We start from the raw sequence: 20,774 nt of genomic DNA on the forward strand, positions 1-20,774 counted from the left end.
TGTGGTTTGTGCATAATTAGCGTAATAACCCAATCAGTGGTGCATTACAGTGGAAGCTGCTGAATATGTATGCGGTAATGTAGGCTAGTTTTATCCATGTTTTACTTGAGTGCCTACATGATTATTTCTTTGGCAAAAAAGTTGATGTTTTTCAGAAAAGACAAAAACACTAATCCTACGTGGTTCTGGTTTAAACTAGACACCAACCAGTGTGTGCTAGCCAATTTTTTTTTTTATTTAATACAAACGTTGCCTCATACTAGGATTTTCTCCTGTGTCGTGGGTGCGATTACAAACATACAAGTTCACATACACATAACACCCAGACCCGAAACAAAAATTTGTGGATCACACAAAGAGTTGGTCCATGCGGGAATCGAAACTGCTACACGTTACGCGGCAGCCGGTTGCCCAGCCACCGCGCCATCCGATACTACATTCACAGCTTCTTACAGTAAAACTGCTGGATTGCAGGCCTTCTCTACATGAGAAGATTTTCCATAAAGTACACCACGATATATCTACACAGTATTTATGTGAAAAAGTGCTAAACAAAATCAGCACATATACAAATAACATTTCCAACTAAATCAACTCAAACTCAACGATATTTAAAGGTTCGATCTTGTACCTAGTACCCGTAGCGCTCGCTCCCCGTCCATAGCCCACGAGTGCACAGTCAATAAGCCCACAGCTGGGGTACCGTGGGCCTTTCCACGAGTATTACGTGAAATATTTATAAGCAGCGTTACTGCGCTCGTGATACGGTAAGTGGGCGCGTGTGTGGGTGTAAGCGATGAGAGGCAAGCGATTATGAGATAATAGTCCTAAGACATTTTTATTTTATTTAACAGTTGCTCTGGTACTACGTAATTGTTTTATTTTGTCGTTTTGTAGTCTATTTAAGTACTTAAGATTTTCATGGTGTAATAAAACTTATTATTTTTACTGGTATTTTGAATTTTGGTTGTAGAAAGCAAGGCTCGGAACCGGTTTAAAAAATACCGGTTAATACCGGTTTATATCGGTTTTCCTCCGAACTTTTCTTAAGAACGTGAACATTAAAGAACTTTATTTTAACCTAAATTAACCGGTTTATTCGACGAGGGGCATTACGGTACACGCGTTGAAATATTATTATTGAAATAAGCTGAACAGCGCGCGGCGTTTCTTTGATGTGCGTCGTATTAACCGGTTTTTATTGCTCTAAACCGGTTAATCCGAAAAAACCTTTATGAAAATACTGTTCCAAATACCGGTTTAAAAAATCCGGTTTCGCGAACGAAACCCAATGTAAAGGTTTTGCGTACAAGTACATAATAACGGTTTGAAAATTTAACCGGTATCCGAGCCTTGGTAGAAAGAACAATTTTATGTATTTGGTACAATGTAACTGAAAGTTATGGTGCAAAGGAATAACCTTTGTTATGTAATATGTATCATAACTTTATTATTTTATTATCCAACTACAATAAACCGAGTCAAAGTATACTTAAAGTCAATGTTAGCGCTTGACATAGTTTTTAACAATTTGTCTAATGTCAGTCAGCGTTAATCCCCTGCGTTAACTACCTCTGAGTGCCATCATAAAACTGTTGATGGCTAAACCTCTGCTAAATCCAGTCACCGGTGACCTACGTGGCAGTTAATGTAACACTTCCTCCAACAAAACCTCTTGACACTCATCGCTACCGCTCATCACTCGTCCCGCGCCCCACATATGACGCGTCCGTTACTCAGTGCTACGGGGCTATAATTTGACGCCATCTTAGTTCCTGTTCTAAGGTCTAGCTAGTACGAAAGCTAGACTGAAGTCTGTCAGTCGTAACCCCTCATTACAGACAGATACATAAGTGATAATATTGCGAAATTACATACTGCCATTACATATTTGTTTATATAATAATTTGTCCGTATGATATTTTATTTGAAAGGTCATTTGGTTTCTTTTCCTTGTTAGTTATTTGGTTCCTTGATAATTTTGTAGTCGGATATGTCTGAATTGAATGTCTTAATCGTAAGGTTTCGTCTGAGTTGTACTTGCGTATTGCTAAGCTTTCGATTCGAATGAAATACAACGTACAATAGTACTGCGGACTATCGGGGCTTCGGCTTGAAAAGCAGGAGTAGAAACGGGGTGGTATTTAGTCAGTAAGAGTCTGACACTCCCTCTTGCCTCATCAGAGAAGCCATTGGAAGATTTCCCCCTCAAAAAAACTGAATAATTTATTAGAACACTCCATTTACAATTTCTTTTTAAAATGTATGGCTAGTTTTAATTATAATTATGTCATTTTGTTAAACCCGAAGTACAATTCCCAACATAGAATTCTGATTCTATTGACGTATTCTCCACCCACCGACTTAACAAAAAGCAAAGTTCCTGAAGGTAAGGATGTACGGTCAGCACCCATGAATGCCTGCTAACCGTACCTTGACTGGGACAATCAATAAAATGACTCTTATCTACTTAACCGCAAGTTCCCTGTACATAATAGGAGGGACTTATTGTACTTATGTATATGTTATTCAATACAATGTAACTTTATTCTTTTCTATAAGAGTGTATAAGACTGTCGGTATCTAGTGAAATAATGATGGCTCCTTTATTGAAAAGTAAGTAATTTGAGCATATTTTTGAGTTGTATTTTATTTAAAAGTAAAAAGGATAGGCTACAGTTATGCAACGTATAACAACGTTAAGGACGTTAAAAGCGTTTTATTATTAATGGAATTAATTGAGATCATTTCTTAGGGGGATGCCTATGTTATTATAGGTTTATGCACGCAACATTTCAGCCTGTTTGGTTTAAAATTGACAAAGTTTCATACAAACTTCCATACTTACCCTATTTTATCCCCTTGGTTGTACAATTGATCAAAATCCTTTCTTAGTGGATGCCTGCGTCTTAACATCGACCTACATTTATACATTAAACCGCATAAACATAAGGGTAACATTTTATTATATTTTGCCTCAATACCTTCACTATGTACTTAGTACTTACCTATATTTAGCTATTACGAACCAGGAAATAGAAAGCAGTCTTGAATTTCTCGATAATGATACTAGATAATGCAAATTTAACACCTACACAGTTTAGCATAATATGAAGATACGTTGATAAGAGCTGCGTGTATTGAAACCGTTATCTTAAACGGGAGATCTGAGATAATGTAATACATAGTTTGTATTGTACACACCTACTGGGCAATTATTGTTGTAACTAATATTGTAGTTTGATCTGATTGTTCAAGTTAGCTTTGCATGTCGAATCGTATTAATGGTTATTGGTCACTATATCTATGCACGTTTTTCAAGCACACTAACAGGTCTAATTGAAACTATGGGTAACTTAGAAACAATATAATACTCTTAATGTAAATAGAGATACTTAGCCAATTTAGAGCCAATTTTTCAAAGACTTGATAAATTTTATCGGAGAAATAACTTCTATACTAAAAACTATCAAATTATAACAATCCCCTCTTTCCAATCTTCCCAATTCCTGATTGCTCAACCACCCTTAAATTCCTAACCCCCAGAAGACCGATACGGCGGCGGCGATTGCTTACCATCAGGTGATCCGTAAGCTCGTTTATCATCTTATACCATAAAAAGACAGATTAATAAACAAACATAGTGTCAGAGTAATTCAAAACCTACAAACGTCTGCAATCAGCTTGACACCAATCTGAACGCGAAACCTCTAATTTCGTTGCGTTAAATTTGTATAGGAGTACGAACTAAGCAGATAAACAGCAAATAAGATTAAAAGATTATGAAGCACTCAATATGCAGATTACATTAGGACAGACGGTAAGTCAGAAGACTTATAGCTTCAACGATCGAGTTAAACTAGGCTTAGGTATAAACGAACCTAATAAACACCTTATAATAAGTATTTAACTATCCAAGACAGTCAGTCATTTATGTCCCTGGGACGAGCCGGACTTCAGTGTTCCGGTATTTTCCTGGTTGTATCTACTGGAGTCGCAGCAATAAGAGAGGCTGTGGCAGGCTTGTACCATTAAAAAAAAGAATTTAACTGTCTTTAATAACCCCGTTTTCCATGTGAAAGAATAGAAATTAATTTAATTTACTCGATGTCATCAGAACTTTGGTTCTGAGTTGTAAGGAGCTGTACATTTGATAGAAACAGGGCTACAGTGGTCTCTAATAAATTTGAACTTCGTAGATAGGATTAATAAATATAGAAATGAAAATATCTCTTTATATATATCAGAATGAAAATAAATCAATCATTAGTATTCAATATCTATTTAAAACAAAAGAACTCACCAATCCTCCTCCAATTTCGTATAATTCACCCTCATGTCACATTTACACAAAACTACCACTAGTTTAAACATAAACACACAATACTTTTACCCGACTTTAAAATAAAAGAAAACTAGCAAAAGAAATGTACTGCACCCACAACCCACAACCGACTTGAACATAATACACTTTTCAACAAAAAAATCGACTCCTGCGCAGGGAAGCGAAACATCGGACACCGCACCTTTCAAGGGTCAGCTTCGATTTGAGAGTGCTATCTCTTTCTAACTTTGTGGAAAGGAAAGGGACGGAAGAGTTCGTGTTCGAATTGAGTATGGACTCATGATGGCTGGTGTTAGGCCGATATGGAGTAGATAAACGGAAATGGGCAACACACGAGGGTACTTGCCCACTAATGGGGGATAAGGCAGTTGCTTTACCAGGATTTTTGCTAAAAAGATTAATAACCTTTACGGGATTGGCTTAACGGTCTATTGAGAACTAGTATGGCTTCGTAATCCTGAAATCAGATATTAATGCTGTTCGAAAACTCTTTTCTAATGATAACTATACAAAGGATTCATATTACAGATGTCTAAAATATTATACCATATTCTATCATCAGGATTAATACAAAAATGGGGGGATGGAATAATATTACTGTACATTTCTTAACGATACTTATTTACCAGCTTTTCTGTTTCTAGTGGCAGTTTTAATTTTATATATTTTTTAAGTCTTATTTTAAACTTGCCATGTACGTTTAGGTCAATTATCCTTTAATTATTATAAACTTAAAATAATAATGTTATTTTAGGGCTTACAAGCGAGTTTGGACACGGTTGGCTACACATCGGCGCACGCGCAACAGGTGGCCTGCGCAGGAGTGCCTTGCAGACAGCTGTCGCGATTGTAACGAACTTTTGCATTCATTATGCAAAAAGGTGAAATGGGGAAATTTTGCATACAATATGCATTATTTGAATTGTAAGCGTATTCATAGAGGAGTTATTCGAGTTATTTTCTAATTTTCTATTGTCCAATTTTCAATGTAAAGAGATAGAAATAGAGAGTCGTATTGTGCAAACCGGACCTGCAGGCCACCTAGCGGGTTTACCGGGGCTCCGGCTCGAAGAGCAGGAGTAGGAACGGGGTGGTTTTTAGTCAGTAAAAGTCAGACACTCCCTCTCGCCTCGCCCTAGGCACTCGCCCCTCGAGAGAAGCCATTGGATGATTACCCCCTTAAAAAAATCAGTCGTATTGTGCACGCTACACGTCTTACGATTTAACTGTGCAGTTTGAACTGTACAGTCCGACTGTACAGTTAAATCGTAAGGTGTGTAGGCTGTATTGACCTACGATTTGGATATCGATTCTAAGTTCATATGTTACTGGATACAATATTAGCTAACTTCTTATAAAATTACTCGTACATGAGAAAATACGATGTTTTTCACTTGTAAAAGATATTTTAAGAACAGGAATGATCACATCCTTCTTTTTGACAAAGTCGGTTAAAATGAATCGTGTCCGAACAGACTAACAAAGTTTGTCTCTCAAATCTTATTATACCTATATTTATTTTATGAAAGCGTTCATTCAGTTCACAGTTTTAATTAAATTCTTATGTACATTTCGAATGAAAATGAAATCTAGATTGGATCAATTTTAGTTTCTAGCGCTTTCAAAGACTTCCAATGTTCCAGTTGATACTTTAAATGTGATTTCGAATAAATTGTTTAGAATTTTAGAAAGTAGATTATAGGCAAGAATGGAAAAGATGAGTGTTTATATTTATGGCTGTTTAACATCATTGGAGGCAGCAGACTAGAAGATAGTAAGATCATTTATTTTTATGGCCATTATACCGTCTATTCTATAAAGCTCGCCTAGTGTCTCGTTGTGAGAGTGAGGTTACTAGAGGCCTAATCCTCGCCTTCCCAATATTCCCAATCCCTGATTCTCCAACAACCCTTAAATACCTGACCGCCAAAGCCTGGCAACGCATTTGTAACGCCTTTGGTGTTTCGGGTGTCCATGGGCGGCGGCGATTGCTTACCATCAGGTGATGCTCGTTTACCGGCTTATTCAATAAAAAAAGTCTAAAATAACCTCTAAATTAAATTAAATAATTCTTGGTATTGATTGCGAATATTAATATCTCTAAATTAGATAACAATATTCCGTTCCATTAACCAAATTATTCTTGCTCTTAAGGCTACACAGAATTACAAGATTATACGGAAACCATTTTATAATATCACCCTTTAGTAATTCAAAAGGACAGGCTTAGGAAATACCTACTTTAAAATAAATGTTTTATAAACTTTGACATAACCGTCAAATAATCTCAAAAGGAAATTCAATCTTAAAACAAAACTTTAAGGTACATAATCAAGTACAGGGTGGCCAGTTGTCGTTTTTCCCACAAAATGGGCTTTTCCCCCCTTATTGTGAAATGGCGATCGATATAATTATGCAGGGGTTGGAAATAATGATAGGTGTTTAACCTGAACTGGTGAATATTGTATACTGTATTATGATTTTCACAATCTTTTTTTTTATGTTACTAAGCTTTGTTGGTAGTGATTAGAAAAGCTCTACTAGATTCGAGTCACAGAGGGACTCTTCATCGATGCGGTGACGTAGTAGTAGAGTAGGCTGTGCGACGTCGCCGCGTCTGCGGACGCTGCTTATGATGAGGATGATTAAATTAGAAATATGAAGAAGTCATTTTTAATTAAACCCTTCAGCATAGCAATAGCATTAAACAAATAGCTTCAGTGTATACGAATAAAGACTTCGATGAATGATAAATAAGATTCAATTTAGCTTAAAAACTCTAAACGTTTTACATGCACACATTTCGTAACCAATGTCAAAACAAAAAAAAACCATTCTGCTACAAAACCCTATTACATCTTCGAATCAAACCTACAACTACACAAACTACACTAAACAGTGTAACCAAAACATGTCCACCAATCACAAACAGCTGCAAGCGAGTCTGCAAACAATACTCGAGTCGAGGCAGCGCCGGCGCCGCCGGATGTCAGCTGACACAAGTTGCGACTTCCGACGCCGCGCGATAACAGGACGGTGTGTGCATATCGTGGTACTATCTGTGGTGCAATGCAAGTTGTTTGTGTGGGGAAACTATGGGGTTTGTGGGAGAAAGAAATACCCCATAGATGTAATGTATGAAGAGTAAGTCAGTGATGTAATATCCTTCTTTCCAATCTTCCCATTGCTCGATTCCCCAACAACCCTTAAATTCCTAACCCCGATAAGGCCAGCAAATGCACTTGGTGTTTCGAGTGCCCATGAGCTGCAGCGATTGCTTACAATCAAGTGATAGGTTATACCATAAAAAACAGTTTTAGTTTTATCTTGTGTACTTTATAAGATGTTATCAACATTAAATAGAAGTGTGCATGTCGGTCACACTGCGGCTAATAATCGAGCTTTTTTTTTTTTTTTTTTTTTTTTTTTAAATAAACGTTGCCCCACATTAGGATTTTCTCCTGTGTCGTGGGTGCGTTTACAAACATACAAGTTCACATGCACATGACACCCAGACCCGAAACAACAATTTGTGGATCACACAAAGACTTGCTCCGTGCGGGAATCGAACCCGCCACACGTTGCACGGCAGCCAGTTGCCCAGCCACCGCGCCAACCGTGCAGTCTGATTGAACATTTTAATTTCAATTTCTTAGCAAATACTCAAACACCTAACATCTCTAGTATAACGTCTGGCATCTGGTGTTGTATCTGTTGTTTAGTAGTAGGTATTATTAACTAAAAATTATTTTGGCACTTATGAACATTACTTAAAGTAAAAGTAGGTTTTTACTCAAAGAACACTATTTTCTTCCCTTCTAATTTTTATATTGTTTTGAGTAGTGTTATTGGTATTTTGTACAGTTCTATTCAATTAAATAAATAAACAAATGCCTTAACGCAAATATGTTCACGTACTGGATTGATAATTAAAAACGAACTTTATTAATTAAATACATTGGAAACATTTTTGCGCTTACCCAACTCCAAGGAGACAGGCAGAGGCTTTAAGTCTACAACTTCCAAAGTACGGAATAAGTTCAGTGATTAAATAAACAATTTGAATACTTCATTATAATGTTAATTCACTTTCGGTAACATCATCGACCCGTTAAAATACTTTAAGCTTTATGTTTTGTGCGATAAAGTATTTATTTACTTTTTCTATAGCATTGAAACAGAATTTAGAGAAGACTGTGTAATCTCTTCTTTTATATCAGAATGTACCGGATAATTAGTAAAAAGCCTTTTTATAAGTTTTCGCAAATAGATTTGTAGATAGAAAACTGTTAGTAATTACCTAAATCTTCAGCTAAAGTCGGTCATTGACCGCGTTGGTAGTTTTTTTTTTATGTAGTGAACGATGTAACCTCCATATTATACAATTCCATTCCCTACCATTCCGTTCTGTGGCATATAATGAGTTTTTGTATGCCCTAGCAATAATAATATTATTGTAAGTAAGTGAGTGAGTGTAAGTGAATAAAACGTGGTACGATCATAGAATAAAGCCTTATGGTTAGCTCAGTATGTCAAAATCAACCATACGATGATAACTGTCAATAAAACTAGAGAACAAATATTGTTCCTAGTAAAAATCCATTTCAGTTTAATCAAATCACAAAATTTTAAAGTTAACAACGCCGTACTTACTCGTAAAAACACGAAAAAATACAATATTCATAAACTGTATAGATTTTACAAGTTAACCATCTGTTTACTCGATCAAAATTGTAAGCTAACTTGTTGATTCCATCGAGTCTGACCTTTCAAGGTCTTTAAGAAGATCAAAACGGTTTAATACGAGTCTAATTGGTGATTGGAAGGTGCCTATCTTTATCGGCTGGAGTTAGGAAGTTATGTTTGATTACAGTGTAATTGTGATGAGGGAAGTTACTTCCACAGGTGAATGTAGGTGATGACCAAGTTCTTTGCCATAAACAGATTTCAAAATCAACGACGCCCAACCGAGACTGCGAAGAAGCGCAAGTTACCAGGGTTCCGGTTCAAACGAGAAAGAACGGGGTGATTTTTGGTCAGTAAGAGACCTGACACTCTCTCTCCTGTCAGCCAAGGCGAAAGGAATCTTTGAATGTTTTTCGGTTTTCTGTGAGATCGTGGTATCACTGCGATTGAGCTGAAACATGGCTCTCCCACACTTAAAAATCTAAAACAGAATAACCTTACTAAAAATGAATTGTATATCAATCACAGTATTAATAACACAACTGACGAAAAGGCAAAAAGTCTTATATTAATAATTTCTCTTACATCTTTCTAATAAAAGCAAAAGAAAGGAGATGAAACATTTATCTTTTGTTTCCTAACGCCAACGCCAATCCATTACTAGAATCAAATGTGCGTTACGTACGTACAGAAGATTAATCTTTTAATATCGTAATATTAGGAAGTCGGTTATGTATGTAGCTATGTACTATGTACGTGTGAAGACGCAACAGACCATTTGTTACTTGACAAAGAAATTGCTGCTTACGTGATGTGTTTATTTGTACGGATATTAGAAGCGGTAACACTAAATAGTGTTTATGATAGAATTGCTATCAATTCTCGATTAGTGATTTCTTATACTGTATTTTTTTAAACGTTGCCCCATACTTATTAGGATTTTCTCATATGTTGTGGGTGCGTTTATAAATGTATAAGTTCACATACAAATGACACCCAGACCCGAAACAACAATTCGTAGATCACACAAAGAATTACTTCGTGGAATCATATCCGCTACACGTTGCGCGATAGTCAGTCGCCTAGCTACTGCACCAACCGTTTTTTTTTTTATTGTTAAATGGGTCGACGTTTGGCCGCTATCTCACCTGATGGTAAGTGATGATGTGGCCTACGATGGAGCACGTCTGCCCATTAGCAACCTATTCACTCGGGCTTTGAAGACACCCAGGTTATACCCATCAGGAAACACAGACTCCGGCAAGGAGTTCCACTCCCTAGCAGTTCGCACAAGGAAGCTTGAAGCGAAGCGCTTCGTGCGTGTGGGTGGGATATCCACCATGAATCGGTGACGCCTCGCCGATTGTCTTGTGGTTCGATGATGGAAAGGACTAGGAGGAATCAAGTTGTGCAATTCCCCCGCACACTCTCCGAAATGTATCCGGTAAAAAACGGAAAGGCTTGCGACCTTGCGCCTGTGTTCAAGGCTTTGAAGCCGGGCCTCCACAAGCGCATCATCGTTGATGAGCTTCTTGGCACGCCTTTCAATGTGTTCGAGCGCATCCAGCTGGCATTTAGCCGAGCCGTCCCAAAGGTGAGAACAGTACTCCATACATGACCGAACCTGCGCTTGGTACAGGCTCAGCAGTTGTTCTGGTGTGAAGTACCGTCTCACCTTCGAGAGGATACCCAATTTCCTACCAGCCAGATGCGCCTTCGACTCTATATATGAGCCGAAGTTTAGCGTTGGCGATAGAGTTACGACAAGAAGCTCTAGATGATCCGATACTGGAACAGATACATTTCGGAAAGTAGGAGCCAGCGGAAATTGACTCCGTTTGGCGGAGAATAGACACGCCTGGGTTTTGGTAGCGTTGAACTTGACCAAGTTGGCGTCTCCCCAATCGGAGACCGCCTTCAAGGACGAGTTCAACCGTTCGACCATGGATTCTCTTAGAGACTGGATCTGTGTTCCGCTAGTCCGCGCATCGGACACATACCTTTCAACAACTGTGCTGTCATCTGCATACCCAAAGATACCGGGCTTAAGCAGGTCGTTGATGTGCAGCAAAAAGAGCGTTGCTGAAAGTACTGACCCCTGAGGAACTCCGGCGTTGATGCCAAATTGGTCAGACGAGCAGCCATCGATGACTACTCGAATTGACCGATCCCTCAGGAAGTCTGCAATCCATTTGCACAGATCAGCGGGAAGTCCATATGCAGGAAGCTTGCCGATAAGGCTGTCGTGCCACACCCTATCAAAGGCCTTTGATATATCGAGCGAGACCGCTAATGCCTCCCCGTGCTTCTCGATGGCCTCGCTCCAGATGTGAGTGGCATACGCAAGAAGGTCCCCAGTAGATCGGTTGCGGCGAAACCCATATTGCCGATCGCTGAGGAGGTCGTTACCTTCAAGGTATGCCAGGAGCCTGTTGTTAAGTACACGTTCCATACTCTTGCAGAGTATGGACGTGACCGAGATAGGTCGGTAATTATTAGGGTCGGCACGACTACCTTTTTGGGCACAGGCTGCACGTTGGCCAGCTTCCATGCAACCGGCACTTGACCCGTCTCCAAGGAAAGGCGAAACAGACGTGTCAGGACTGGAGACAACTCAGGCGCACAGGTTTTTAAAACTACGGCTGGGATTCCGTCGGGTCCACTGGCCTTGTTCACGTCGAGATTACGCAACGTCTTATACACCTCCTTCTGTCGGATGCGAATTTTGGACATTTTCGTCTCGCATACGTTATGTAGAGAAGGAGGTATAGCGCCACCAGTATCAAGACGTGAAGACTCCGCAAATAGAGAAGCAAACAAGTTCGCTTTCTCTACTGCGGTGTGAGCCAGCGTCCCGTCAGACCCCAGGAGAGGCGGTAGTGAGGGGCGGCAGAAGTTCGATTCAACCGCCTTGGCCAGGGACCAGAACGCTTTACTGCCCGCTGGGTAGGAAGCCAGTTTGTTCCCTATTCGGCCAATGTGGTTGAACCGAGCCATCCGCAATGCCTTTTTGCACGACTTGGCAGCCCGGTTGAAGGCTCTCTTCTTCTGAGGAGTGTCGCCAGCCTTACGGCGCCTGGCATCCGCCCATGCCAAGTATGCCGCATGCTTTCGCGCCTCAGCACGTCCGCAGTCGGCATCAAACCATGGACGAGTGCCACCGATAGATGGTGCGTCCGAGAATGGGATGTAGTATTCCATGCCCTGACGCACCACCCCGGCTACGGCATCTGCACAAGCTGACGGGTCACTGGATGAGAAGCAAACAGGCCGCCAAGGATAGGATGCAAAGAAAGATCGCATCCCATCCCAATCTGCTGACTTGTACCGCCACATCCGCCGAGATCCTCTGGGACTGGAATCCTGCGGGGAGTGTGTGGATACAGATTTCACCAGACAGTGGTCAGAACTACCCAGGGGTGATGAAACTGACACTGAGTAGCTGTCTGGATCAGTTGTCAGCAGAAGGTCTAAGCAGTTGGCAGTTTGCGTATCGACATCAGGTGGCCTCATGGACCAGCTGGGTCAGGCCAAGCGTCAGCGCAAGCTTACGCATCTCCCTCCCAGCATGGTCAGTGCACTGGTATGGGAACAGCCACTCCTGGTGATGGGCGTTAAAGTCCCCCAGTAACACCAACTGGGCCGAAGGGTACCTCTGCCGAGCCGTATCCGCCGCCTCCTCAAGGTATTGCGCTAATCTGGTCGTCTCCAAATCTCCGCTGTGCGACCGATAGACACAGGCATAGAGAATTTTCTCCATGCCTGTGTCCACCAGTATCCACAATGTAGAGTAACTGGGGTCTTCAAAGTCACGGAGACGCCGGTAACAGACGCCGTCCTGGACGTACAGGCATACGCCTGCACGGGCAACAAAATTGTGCTCCAGGGTAAAACCTGGGTAGTTTAGGTACGAAGCGTCGGACGGACATCTGATCTGGGTCTCCGAGAGAAACAAGAGCGTGGGGTTCTCGGTCTCAAGATGGTGATGGACCGCATTGAGATTGGAGTGCAAGCCTCGGATATTAGAGAGGTGCACTTTGAGGGAGAGGAGTGCAGCCGCTGTTTAACCCTTTTCTTAGCTCTTGTTTTCATTAAGGAGTGTGAGGTTGCTGAGAGGATGGCAGTGAAATGTTCCTCCACACAGGCGACCCCAGACGCGCACTGCAGTTAGCTACATCAATGGGAGGCCAGCCTGGAGACTGCGGGGACGCCCGAGCCCCCCCATGAATATCCATCGGGCCCTCTCGTCCGGTCGCCAACCGGCACGATGGCGTATCCATGGGATTTTTCGCTAGATGGCGGGGCAGCCTTTCACGTGTGGCTAGCACGCTAATTGGGCCCCCAACTATCTGCGGTCGGCCAGCGGTGCACCGTGCCTCGGATCCCGCTACCCTCCTCGACTGGCCACCCGATGCAGCCACACCAGCGCGCGCCAGACCGGTCTACCCATAGTGGAACAAACATTTCGACCCATCCTCTCATACGGCGGCACCGAGCATCGTGGCGGAACACGGCTAGGCCGCTTGGCGACACGGTTTTGCTCGGTGGGTGGTTATAATGCCGTCGGCCGAAGCCTACCACCAAAGTGTCACCTGGTTAGCACCACCCAGAGGCCACGTGTAGGGATTCATTTTTATGGGTGCTCTCCTACGGACGAGGGTGACTCAGCCTCCAAGACTCAGCCTCAGCGTGCAGTCTAGTAACTAAATTAATACTAATCAGTTTGTTGCCAACTAAATTAGAATATACACGTTTTAACAGTTGAATATATCACTTAGTCGATAAAAGTTTTCCAAAATCTTTAACCTCTTGGTAATTATAACCCAAAATCATCATACTCCAATAATAATAAACAAAAATCCTCCATGCTCTACATTCACTTGCAAAAAACCCCGAATTGAGATCGATGTCAAGAAGTATGTCAACAAATAAATATGGCCGCCTAGGATTCAAGCCGCGTTGCAGGGAGGCTTTCTCTGAATTATGTATTCAACAGCTGTACACCACTTGTCTCAAATAACTACGCCATTTACATGGTTTTGCAAACGAATTCGCTTCGGAATTCCAAAGATCGGGGTGATGTCATTACATTTTATGTTAACAATCGCAATTTTATAAGATTTTTATCTTAGAATTTAGGATTATAGTTTTCTTTTAGGTTTTAGGGTGGCCAAAAGTTTACTTGAGTGTTATAATTTTTTGGTTTTATCCGTAGACGGGCAGATTGGCGATATTTATTTATTTATCACTACATAGTATAAAACAAAGTCGCTTTCTCTGTCCCATTGTATGCTTAAATCTTTAAAACTACGCAACGGATTTTGATGCGGTTTTTTTAATAGATAGAGTGATTCAAAAGGAAGATTTATATGCATAATACATCATCATTGCGAAGCTAGAGCTTATTTATAAAACCTATCAACATGACATCTTACAGCTAATTCGAATATAATGCCGTACTATCTATTAGAAGCAAATAATCAATTATTTGAGTTTTCTATATTCTTATCCAGAATGTATCCCATGTGACATTTGTAGGAAATACCTACTTGTAGATTATTTACTGGTCTGTAGGGAGGCTATGTAACAACATAAATGTCAATCCGAGGGTGTGTTATTAAACCCTACCTACGCCTTAAGTCGTTAGGGAACAGGCGTGATGTTACATAATTTAGTTAATATCTTTTATGTCACAAGAGACATTCACCGGATTTGCAAGTTTTAATGAATGTCCGTTTTGTAGTTTATTTTAAAATATCCGATACAAATACTTTCGAAGATATTTCGATTTAAAATATCGCGTGACGTCACTTCCAGGCACATTTTATACGCAGAAATGATGTATTTGCTCCCACCCCTAAACTTTGATTCGTTTTATCTAAGTATTGTTATCTTATATGACAAAATAAACAATACGTGTCTAATATTTTTTCATTACCTGACGGACTAAATAGATTTGTTATTTTCCTACCCCGCCATCTTCCCTATATTACATGCATTTTACATACATTTTGTTTAGACATATGTAGCAAGAAGCTATAAAGGTAATAGAGTCTAGAATTAAAACTGATATTATAAACAGATTCACACTCTCATTGTGATAAAAAATTAACTAGCAAAAAGTCGTTGCATATACACCGATACCCCAACCTACGTTAATATGCTTTTTTCTTTTCTCTCTCTCTCTCTCTTCTCTCCCTCTCTCTCTCTAAACCCTGACCTACGACAACATTGAAACCAACTAATTAATCTCGCTACAATGCCTAGATTTTAAAGCTCTCCAGCAGACTTTTAATGAATAGAAAATGTCTGAAAAAGTTCTAGAGTAATGAATAGGTCCAGTTTTACATTTATTTTCGTCTATTCATCATTGTGAGCGTCCACGGTGACTTTTTAGCTCTTTGCGAGAGCACAGAGTTAAAATATTGCTGCAGTTTTGAGTTATTTTGGTTACTGAGTGACCTAAGTAATGAACAAGATTATTATCGCCATTTATTTTTCTAAATATTAGGTCTGTAGTAATGTCAATAAAGTCAAAGTCAAAAATGTTTATTTCAAAGTAGACCAGTTCTCTAGTGAAGCTAGTTGCTCGTTCCGAAATGTAGATTCCGATGGAGAAAAACGAGCAAAAAACTCCATAGGTTACTCTTTTTCAATCAAGTTTACAATACAATTCTTGGTTACATTGTTTCGTTAGTTCAATTATGTGAGAACAATGTAACACCAATATTCAGTCAAAGAGATTCAGTAATAGACGAATATAATAATTTTACACCGCGTATGGATACCCACAACACAAGAGGAGAAAGAACAACATTGTCGAGCTTTTAAACAGAGTACGCACTTTTCTTGAAGAATTAAAGATTTCTTATAAAACTTCCTCAAGCCGAAAGTAAACTACGTAGAAAAAGAGTTTCCAAAATTCCCCAAGGCATCGGATTTCGTCGAAAAATGGTGGTCAAAGTGAATAAATAATATTAAATTGTGAGGGAAAAGTCGTAAAACGTTTGTTATACTCCAGCCTAAATAAATAGGGTGAAATATAAGAACCGGCTGAATTCATTATAATAAGATTGGAATCGTAACTGTTGGTCCAGGGGCCTTGAGCCGTAGGGGCTTGTAGCAGAAGTATCAGTCAATAAAATATTGTGAACATCGGCTCCTATATAAGATCCAATAAAAATACATTGTCTCGGTTAGATCTTTGTTCCCGCTGACCAGGGCTTAAAGGTGGATCAGCTACCCTTAATATAGAAGTACCAAGAATAAACTGTTTCAAAGCTGCCTTAAAGTCGAGTGATCTCAAGCGTGACTAAGGAGGTGGTGGTGGGAGTAGGTGCTGCATCTCCGGCACTGCGGACTGCCTAGCTTACCGGGACTCCGGCTCGAAAAGCAGTAGAAGATACCGGGTGGTTTTAAGTCAATAAGAGTCTGAAACTGCCTCTCGCCTCGCCCAAGGCGGTAGAAATCATTGAATGATTTTCATCCCTCACAAAAAAAGAAGACAAGTGTCATATTCATTGTTCTTCCCAGATCATTTGATATGCAATTGGAATTGCCACTTTTCTACAAAACTTAGCTTAACTTATTAATTTTCTAAGTCACATGCATACCTATTAACTTAATTAAACTGAATTCCTTTACAACTCACTAAGAAACGTGAACCTTCTATTCCAATTTTCGATTGTTGGCGACCGGAGTCAGGTGTGAACCCGCCCGGATTTATGTCCAGGGTCACTGCGAAGGTCAGACCGCGCACGTGTACTACAATGTACTCTGACTACTGTCACCACGTGCAGCAAACTGTTACCATGCTGAAATAATGTATAGAAAGGGAAAATTTATGAAAAGTGTATAGAAATCATAACAGGTTGTGTAGACTTCTTGGAAGGCGGGTTGGAGAATCGTGAGTGATACACGTGATTTAAGTAGTGACTTAGGTCACGTGAGCCTGTCTCCAATGCCACCTTAGCATTTATATACCCGGAGCTGCGGACTACCTAGCGGGTTTACCGGGGCTCCGGCTCGACAGGCAGGAGTAGGAACAGGGTGGTTTTTAGTCAGTAAGAGTCTAACACTCCGTCTTGCCTCGGCCAGGGCAGGAGAAGTCATTGGATGATTTTCCCCCCTCAAAAAAAAAGTGCGTTTATACAGCCTACCTTCACCTCACAGCCATAACTAAATATGAGTTTTGTTTGTTTGAAGGCGTTAATTTCTGGAGTTACTAGTTCGAAAATTCTTTATGCGTTTAATATTCCGTTTATGGATAAAGATGAGAGGTTATATAACACCACGCTACGAGCAATAGAAGCTCAGCAGAGCGGGTGAAACCGCAGCCTATAGCTAGTGTACAACATAAAGTAGATTAGAATTATTATAAATCCAAAACAATCATATTTCGTTTAGAAATCTAGATGTAGTAGAGAACTACGTTCATATAAATAAAAAGCTAAGCGAGCAGTATTTTTCTTCGCAAGTAATTTAATACGACACTGTAAGCTCTCTCATACATTTCATACCGCACATAAGCTGGCTAAGTCGATGCAATCTTAGACAATTTGTTGCAAACTACATTACTAAGGTATTTGTGCATTGAAAAGATTGATCGAGAGAGGTTTTGAATCCTTCTATTTCATATACCTATTAATCGCGAAAAGCTTAACTGGTTGCCGGGGCTTCGGCTCGAAGAGTAGAAACGAGGTAGTTTTTAGTCACCTCATCCAATGCGGGAGAAGGAATGGGATGATTGCCCCTAAAAAAGCTAACTTCTTTCGAATATTGTTACAATAAAACTAATACAACAATACGGATTGGGTTATTTAAGGTTCATTTTAATTTAAGCTATAAGTAATCTTAATTTAAGCTTAAATAGTTATTTGTGATAAAAAAATATCGAAATGTTCATATTATTAAGTATTAGACCGTTATTCGAAATGAATATAAACAAAGATTTTAATTAAAACTCCATAGAACTTCAAAAACCAATAGTCCATCTTAGTAACATTTACCAAAACTACCACCGTACCTGCTGATCCCATAACAGTGTCTGGTAATGGAACAGGTGATGTGGTAACACGTATACAACTAATAACAATGTGACAGCCGCATGCCACTGTTTGTCGGCCGTGCGCCGGCGCCGATGATTCGAATTACGTCATGTGAGTAGGGTGGCTGTGAGGTTGTTTGTTGAACGGATTGATTTTGTTTTTTAAGTTGAAAATGGGCGATATGTGGTATCGGTAGGAAAAAAAACAATTTGAGAGATGGTTCGAAAATATCATTTTAATAGTGGTATTTCTGTTTTGATAGTGTTTTACAAAGGAGTTATTTTAAATTCTTATCCCCAAAAAGCCGGTAACGCACTTGTAAAGCCTCTGGTGTTTCGAGTGTACACGGAAGCGGTTATGGTTTACCATTAGGTGATCCATATGCTCATTTACCGGCTTATACAATAAAATATGAAACGATACAAAGTATCCTATACGATACAATATATTGTATTTATTAAAATAATGTAGATAAATGAGTAAAATCCACTGTAAACACAACACCATTTACAGGCAAGAATAACCATGACATAACATTGTAAAATCACAAACAAAACTACAACGAAAATAACATAATAAACAAAACAAATTACATAATATGTATGTATGTACTGATGTCCCGTATTTATGAGGTGGAACTAATTGATTTTTAGTGGATATGGATATCATATTGATGACGTCTTGTCCCATAGGGCCTCGTCAAGTCATTAGGGTCAGTTGTGTTACAAATTACCGTTTCGTTACGGTACGTAACAATATTATTCTTTTTCTTTATTTTGTACGCGTTTGTTTTTACAATCACTTTATTATAGGATAGGATCCTCTTGATTTTTAAGTGAAATTATATGATTATTCGATGATTTGTCTCACACATTAATTTAATTTATATTATAACTTTCGTGAGCTATACTAAATTAATTATTATGTTTTTTGGCTTCCTCACATAACTATTTTAGGAGACACTCAACTAGTTTCAAGCCATGATAGAGGCTCATATTCACGAGCAGCATTTTGCGACACAGCACCACAGGACGCGGTGACTGTCGCGCTGCTACTGAAACTAGTCGAGTTCCTCGTCAAATAATTACGTGAGTAAGCCGAAAAACATAATAATTAATAACACATAAATTTTGTATAAAATACACAATAAGAACCAGGACTGTCCTAATATCATCAAGAACGATGGTGAACATAGCAGTGCGTTAGCCGGTAGCACTCACGCGCATGTCAATACGCTCAGCGAAAGTGATTATCATTGTATTACAAGCGCGCTTGCGCAACACAAGTTATAAATATTTCTCGCTCACATTACTAATATGGAGCGGTATGGCTGTGTTATGTATTTAATTTTATTGTGTTGTTTTTGAAATTCTTTATACTTGTCATGTTTTAAACCTGAATCTTTAAAAATGCATTTTCGTCCAATCCGCTTGCCGTTGTGAAGTTTCTGGCAAACCCTCTTATGTATATGTAAGGCCCGTGATCGAGCAGTGTTACTATACTGATTATCGAGCAGTGGTTTTATTTTTACAGACATCTAAAAAATATTAATCAGATTAGTCCGAAGTAGAAGTCCAAAGTTTTGAATACAATAGGATAGATGGCAAATTTTTATTTTAATATCCGGCTTGTAGATTATTTTAAAGATTGATTTTGTCTGATAGACACTTATTTTTTAATAAAAATACTTTTGAAGATATATTGATTTTAAATGTCACGTGATGTCACTTCTAAGTATATTTTATACGTAAAAATGACGTATTTGATTTTGATTTGATGAAGTTCCTAAACTTTGATTCATTTTATCTAATTATTCTTATAAGACAAAATAAAAAAAAAACTAATATTTTTTCATTAATTAACTGACGGACTAAATAGATTTTTAATTTTCATACCTGGTTATCATCCGTATTAAAAACGTGAATAACTTTATAGCGTTTGCAGTCTTTGCAATACAACGCGCAGAGGAACATTTAGTTTTCTTCCTTAGTAAAACAGGGACAATCTAACTTTTTCTTTACATAAATACTGACTTAACTCCATCTGGTAAAGTTGACATTGCAATAATTACATTCCACTTTCCTTTTATCTCCCTTTTAAATATTAAAACATAACAATTTCCGTCCGACTGCCTCGTTGGTCGAGTGGTTGCAAGTGCGACAGCCAGGCACAGCGTCTCGAGCTCATTTCCCAGGTCGCACAAAGTACTGCTGGTCGCACTTAGTTATAAGGTTATATTATTTCGAAAATTTCTTAGTATTAGCACGGAGTTTGGAATTGTGCCCAGTATATGGCAATAGGCTCATCCCCTATTACATGGGACTTATAACACAAATGGTGAAAAGTGGATGTACGTTGTACAGTGGCATTACGTGCCGTAATGTGCACCTCTGCCTACCCATTCGGGGATAAAAGGCGTGACGATACGAACAATTTCCGTGTGAAAAGAATAAGAAAGAAAGAATAGCATCAAATGGTAATTTTCTGGCAGCCGCGTCGGTTAGCTCATGCAAATACCGGTTAGGTATATGAATAAAACATAGTTCAAAAGTCGCAAATATAACCCCAGGGAAAAATTATACGATATTATAGGAAGTTTATATGAGTATGATATAATATTTGAATCTGCTATAAAAATTGTGGGTAATAAATAAGAATTGGATAGGTACTTGATACTGGGAATAAATTTAATAAAC

At 39.2% G+C, this 20,774-nt stretch overlaps 1 protein-coding gene across 3 annotated transcripts in view; it reads right to left on the minus strand.

The window, feature by feature from the left end:
* LOC118262279 (uncharacterized) overlaps positions 1-20,774 on the minus strand; it is a 174,919-nt gene that overhangs the window by 11,985 nt on the left and 142,160 nt on the right. Inside the window, exon 1 of one of the 3 annotated variants that reach the window (XM_050697419.1) lies at positions 4,304-4,455. The exons of the other annotated variants lie outside the window; for them this stretch is intronic. Within the exon in view, the coding sequence (XP_050553376.1) occupies positions 4,304-4,374 (71 nt within the window). The 5' untranslated portion in view covers positions 4,375-4,455. Of the gene's footprint in view, positions 1-4,303; positions 4,456-20,774 lie in introns of those variants that run through there. 3 annotated transcript variants of the gene reach the window in all.

This window comes from Spodoptera frugiperda, chromosome 12, assembly GCF_023101765.2.
Source record: "Spodoptera frugiperda isolate SF20-4 chromosome 12, AGI-APGP_CSIRO_Sfru_2.0, whole genome shotgun sequence".
NCBI lineage: Eukaryota > Metazoa > Arthropoda > Insecta > Lepidoptera > Noctuidae > Spodoptera > Spodoptera frugiperda.